Here is a 6336-nt window from a genome sequence, read left to right as displayed (position 1 = left end):
CATGTTTGAGACTAAAGAAATGTTGGTTTGTATCCACTGGCTTTTCCAATCAGGAACCAGCTCTCTAATGAGACTTAATGATGTTTAATATTTGTGTGGAAGGTAAGTGTATACCACTCGGAACATGGGAGGAAAGAACACAGGCGTCTCACTATGTAGACTTCTTCTAGACTAAGGCAGGGGCTGTACTTCCTGACCACCACTTCACTGCTAAGACGAAAACCATTTCAACCTGGGTGTGGGGATACATAATGGATATCCTAGCACTGAGAGCTCAGGCTGAAAGATCTAGTGTTCCAGGCTAAAAAGAAGGGGCGTCTTAGTGAAAATGGGAGGAAACACGTGGGGGGAGAGAAGAGGGAGACAAACTTTGAGATTACAAAGCAATAATGACAACAAGATTCCAAGGCCAGGAGTTTCTTTTTTATTTTTGTGTTTGACTTGAGATTGTTGATTTATAAGCATATTACATTAATTCCCATGCAAAACTCCAAGACCACATATGTCTGATTCCAAATGGCCAAAATCCAACCTGTGAGTCTGGACGTTCAAGACCAAAAGCCACCGTATTGATTGACTTTTCCATTAGCAGACATCATGGGCTGTCTCGATCAGCAGGCCTAATAACTCAGGCACCGTCTGCCTTCGGGTCACACAAAAACAGAGGCCAACGCCTCGCAGCACCTAAATCTGGTAAATCTTTTCAGTCAGAATATAGGACTCCTTTATTCCAACACAGCCATTTAGGTATTTCCTGGTTCCTGCTCTACAGGGAAACCTGCTTTGAACAGGCATGGTATCTTCAATTCGGGGATAATTCTGCCTGTCAGTTTCCAGCAAGGTCTCAGGAGAAATAAAAGAGACTTTTAAAAAGGAGAGGGGAAGAGAAAAATCTCTAGAACCCCCAAAGAAATAAATACAAAGACACCCACTTTGTCAAGTATTATCTTCCCAAGCTCTAGCTAGTCGGTGAACAGGTATAAAGCATCAAAAACTTCCCTCGGTAAGGCAGGAACCAGATCTACCAAGGAGGGTAAAATGGGACCCACAATTAAAGGAGAACTAGACAAACGCAGAGACTCATTCTATCGACCCAGAGAACTGGACGAAATGAAAAGCGACGACGTTTCCGGAAAGGATGTTAATGTACACTGAAACACACACTGCAGCTATGACAATGGAGAAGACTTCATTAGTGCAAATAACAATTAGAATGGTGTGCTCCTTAATAGGATTTAAATAAGGCTTCAAATAATTACAAACACTAAAACTAACATTTGGAAACCTTAATTCTGTTTGGAAAGCTATCAAATCCTCCCTCCAAACCATCCAATGTTTGCTGATTCGAGGACAATTACATTCAATGAGGTTGCTCGGAAACACAATGTGCATCGTTCTCTCTCGAAAGTTTCCGATCCGGTAGAAACGGGAAACTCTTCTGATCAAAGAAAGAAACTCAGCCAGCATGCACAGGGCCTCCAGGTTCTTAGGACTCGCAGATACCCATCTCAGTGAAAACTCAGGCGAAGAACAAGGTCAAAAAGAGAACAAAAGCGGAGAAAGGGTTCGAATATGCAAGAAGGAAATGCGTTCCCTCAAATCCGCCAACAGATCCACACCGAGTGTGAGGCAGAAAGCAAGAACGAGGATTCATGGGCAGTGTCGTCTATATGGCTCAAGTTCTCCTTAAAAATGACATCATAAAAAACAACAACAACAAAAACCATGTGACAATAACTAGAAAACAAACAGCAAAAATCAGGCAGAATATGAAATAGTACTAATACTGTTTCAGAGCCTGCACCATCCTGCAGAACCAGGAAACTTAAAAACGTGTCCTTAACAAATCCAATGTAAGCTGGATATGTAAAAACAGAATGACAATATCACAAACCACGCTACACGTTACGGAAGTCTTAGAACCAAGAGGAAGAAGAAAAAAAGGTCAAGTCACTCAGAAAAATTTATCGTCGATTCTGAAATGGGGCCTCGTGACGTCATCGGGGTTAATAAAGACCGAGATGGACTTCCCCGGATTCTCAGTCACGAGCTGCTGCAGTTTTTTGGCCAGGCGGTCATCAGGCTGATTGGGGTCCCCTCCGTCCGACTGCGGGGAGGGGATGCTGGTGGTGCTGCCCCGCCGCTGCAGCTTCAGGGTCAGCCGGTTGGCTGCCTTCACGTGCTCGATGGCGGTGCGCAGGTGCTCGGCCGGATCGGAGCGCACGGAGGACAGCTTCCGGGCGTGGAGCATGACCGTCTCCTCTGACAGGTGCTCCAGCATGTTGCACTGTGGGATGAAATAATTAGGGCACATCTTGTTGACCAGACAGTGCTGCAGGTCGTCAATGAGACCCAGCAGAAAGTGGGCTGCATAGTCTTCCTGAGCCAGGTAGCTGGCTGGGAGTCGGTCACAGGCCCAGAGCATCATGCTCCGCAGGTGGTAGGGGCTGATAGCCTTGGGCCTTGACAGGAGTTTGATGATGATGGCTTTGCAGGCCTGGTAGGCTTGCATGAGACTTCCCGAGATGCACTTCTTCAGCTGCACCTCGCTCCTGGCAAAGGACAGACGCCACTCATTGTCCTTCTTACCCTTGTAGGAGCAAGCTGGCACCAAGTAAAAGCCACTGATGACCTCTTCCTCAGTAATCTTCCCATCCCAGAAGTGGTTCTCCATAAGCCAGCTCTGGGCCACCGCGGGCCAGCCTTTGAAGGACACCACGGGGACGATGTCGTACAACATGCGACTGCTCCCCACGCCCAGGATGATGGAGATGATGGTCCCGTTTTTTTCCACCTTCTCCACCTTTGGCATCCCTCGCTGGGGTTTCTTCTGTATCTCTGAGAGGACAATGCTGATGGAGTCATAGAACCAGTCAGCCACTTTGGTGGGCGAGAAGAAGTAGTTGGTGGCCCCGTTGATGTGATCGGCGATTGTGCAGCAATCTTTCCACTTACTGATCGTCCCCTCATCAAAGAGCCGGAGGCTCAGCCACGAGTGGCACAGGGCTGAGTGGCGCATATCAAGGGTCACAGGCTGATTGCGGTCATGCAGCTTAAGGGCTGGCACCAGGAGGGTAAAGTCCATGTCGTAGTCAGTACCCCGGGCATAGACATTCAGCTCATCCAGGTCCAGGTCCACCACACCTTCTCGGACTCCTCCGGAGAGCAACAGGTACTCGTTAGCCACCGGAAGTTTCTGATCTAGCTTTTGCACCATTCCTAGGAACAAAAAGAGAAAAAGACTATTACAGGAAGCACACGGCTAAGATGCGTTAACAGGAAAAAGCTCCGACCTCCGTGAAACACATGGGAGCCAAACCAGACCTCAGGCGCTGCACAGACTCAGCTACCAACACTGCTGAGGGCCTGCCCTTTCCCAGGTGGAAGGGCTCTGTGGGACCATCAGCATGAGCAGGAATACCACTTGGCCACCACCCAGGCCTCCTCTTCCCTAGCCATTTCCCTGAGGAACCTGCTCAGTCGTTCAGGTTTAGAGCTACCATACGCTCCAATCCTCTTGACCTTGCACTGCCAAAACTCAACCCCATCTCATCTCATCCCGTGTTTCTCGCCACTGTCCCTGTTCTCCACACTGACGCCATCACGTGAAGTCAGCCTCCGGTTTTGCCAAGACAGTCTCACTTACCCAGTCCTTCCCCCAGCATGCACAGTTCTCAGTGTGACTGCAGAGACTTTCAAAGGACAACGTGTTCCTACCTCTACCTCATCGCCTGACCTCTCCTCCTGGCACCTGCTCAGAGTTTACCAAAGCATGGTGTGTGTGGCTATGGTGACTTTGTGGGTAAGTCAAGGCAGTGTTCTGAAACATCACAGGGGGTAACGGTTCTTTCTCCCTGGTGTGTGCTATTTCTACGAACAGTAATAAACTGAAGGCTGGGGATGTAGCTCAGGGGGAGAGGCTTTGCCTAAGCATGTGCAAGACCCTGGGTTTGGGTCCCAGCATTACAAGCACATGCATAAAGTAATAAACAAGCAAAAATCCAATTTCACTTAAGAAAATCCTTCATGATTTGGAAATAAACAGGTCAGAGGAAGAGGGGAAAGGAGGAAAAAAAGAGCAAGGAGAGTGGTTTATACACACACACACACACATATACACATATATGTATAAGCGTGTGTATGGAAAGATCATAATGAAACCCACTGTTTCGTACAATAAATACGCTAACAATTTTTAAAGAACAAGAATCACTGATGAAGAAAATTGGTGGTTTTATTAAATTTCACTCTGTCAATCACCAGAAACAGTTTGTTTCCCATCATTGGGGTGGCAGGTGGACTCCTCTGCTCACACTCAAGTCAGGAGGCTGACGTCAGGAAAAGCACTCTGGGACTGAGCTGTGTCTTCCCTTCTACCTGCCCTTCCTGGCTCCCATCCAGGAGTACAGATGCTGGAAATGTTCTTCAGTAAATATCCCTAACTCTATCTCAGAGGTTACTTCTGAGGTTCCCCAGCTGTGGCATGGCAACCTACCCAGGCAAGCACAGGCTGAGGATCCCCAGCCATGACACTGCCCCTACCCAGGCAAGCACAGGTTGAGGACCCCCAATTGTGATACCTCATCCTACCCAGGCAAGCATGGGCTACCCTGAAAACCACACAGAGAAATGTTATCTTCCTTTCAATATGAAGAAAGCCAAATTAGCAACAGGTAGATAAAAAAACCCCAACGCGGTTGTTACCGTGTTTTAATATCAACCTCCACTTTTTGTAATGGAAAACCCCAGGATTTAGTCATAAAAGGATCAGATTGAGCTCTCTGATTTCAAAGTATGTTACAAACTCTGCGTTGGAGTCTAACAGCTTTTTTCTTTTCTTAAAGTAGACTTGTGTGAAATATTAACTAAAAAGCTCCCTTCTTCTGCTGGCCTGGAGACGCTGTGGCCCTTGCACTTGGTGTACACATCCCTAGGGGTTGGGAAGTGGGAGTGTAGTAAGCTAAAACTCCCTTTCGCCCTCTGCTGGACTGGGGAAGTAGCGGCGTTTACCAGCTGCATATGCCCTGCCTGCCACAGAGGAGTCTTCACTTCTAACAGCTGTATCCACACTTAATTAAAATAAACTTTTCTTCTTAAGGAGGCAATAACAAGTGCTTGGCTAAACTCTTGAATTGGGGAGTTAGGCTGGTTTTGAACACCACTTCTCTCAAAAGATGCAGAACTTCAGCAGCTCAGGAGCGAGCTTGGGGCTTCGTTTCCTATACTCTCAGAAGCTGGGAACTCACTTGCTAAAACAGCATTCATCCCATGATGCCTGCACTTCTATCTGGCCTTCTCAGGCCTGCTAGCCTGCAGTTCTATAAAACTGTGATGACAAACCGGAGCCCTCCCAGCCCTATCCACTCCCAGCAATGCTCTTTGCAAACTTGTCCTGCTTACGTTTAAGCCAAGGTGAGCTTGTATTGGCTATCATATCAGACAGATTGCCAGGGGCTGGGAAAGGCCATCTTCCCACAGTCCTTCAGGTCAATGATTCTCAGCTTCCCCAATGTTGCAACCCTTTAACACAGGTCCTCCAGTCATGGTGATCCCAACCATAAAATTGTTTTTGTTGCTACATCATGACTGTAATTTTGCTGCAATATTTTTTGGAGATAGAGGTTTGCTCTAGGCTTTGGCTTCTTCTTACTGTATAGTTTCTACTGACGAAGACGTTAATGTTACTCTTGACAGACAAGGAGCCCTTAAGTCTAGGGAGTGAGCTCCATGCCACCTTCAGAACAGCAAGTTAAAGAAGAGAGGTAAGCCCACCTCCCTAAGTCCCAGTGGATAAAATCTGCCACCCCACACTACTTTAGGAAGTGATTCAGTTCAGAACAGCCCCTGAACCAAATGAACTCCATCATTCACATACAGAGGGCTAGACTGTTAGCATCATAGCATAAGACACAGAGTCCTATCTTCAAAACCGCCATTTACTAAATACTACGCGGGTACGTGGTATCAGTGTCTAGGTAGAGGGTCCTTTAAACACGCACACACATACACACACACAATGCTGGAAAACAGTTGTAAAGTTTTAACGTCTTGTAACTATAGTTACAGGAGATACATTATCTTTGATTAGGTACATAAGTATCTTGTATGATCTGAGAAAATTGCTGGTTTGTGATAAGTGTGCTACCACTTTCTTGTCTTCAATTCCTGTGACACACACACAATTAAACAAACAGAGCCTTCTTCGAGCAGTGAGTCTTAATGATGGGCACAGTGTGGGACGGCAGTGACAAGGCCCTCTGTGACTCTGAGACACCCCTTAGGGTGACAGTGGCCTGGGCTGCTAGACACTGAGGACAAGCCTGTGAGGATATCACA

At 47.0% G+C, this 6336-nt stretch overlaps 1 protein-coding gene across 1 annotated transcript in view; it reads right to left on the bottom strand.

The window, feature by feature from the left end:
* Positions 1-401: 401 nt before the first annotated feature.
* Positions 402-6336, bottom strand: part of Mb21d2 (Mab-21 domain containing 2) — a 98032-nt gene continuing 92097 nt past the window's right edge. The window contains exon 2 of the mRNA XM_050159956.1: positions 402-3219. Coding sequence (XP_050015913.1) covers positions 1955-3219 — 1265 coding nt within the window. The 3' untranslated portion in view covers positions 402-1954. The remainder of the gene's footprint in view (positions 3220-6336) is intronic.

This window comes from Alexandromys fortis, unplaced genomic scaffold (genome assembly GCF_014885135.2).
Source record: "Alexandromys fortis isolate MF-2015 unplaced genomic scaffold, M_Fortis_MF-2015_v1.1 scaffold_100_1_3062724, whole genome shotgun sequence".
In the NCBI taxonomy this organism is placed as follows: domain Eukaryota; kingdom Metazoa; phylum Chordata; class Mammalia; order Rodentia; family Cricetidae; genus Alexandromys; species Alexandromys fortis.
This window is presented reverse-complemented; position numbering and strand designations above follow the sequence as displayed.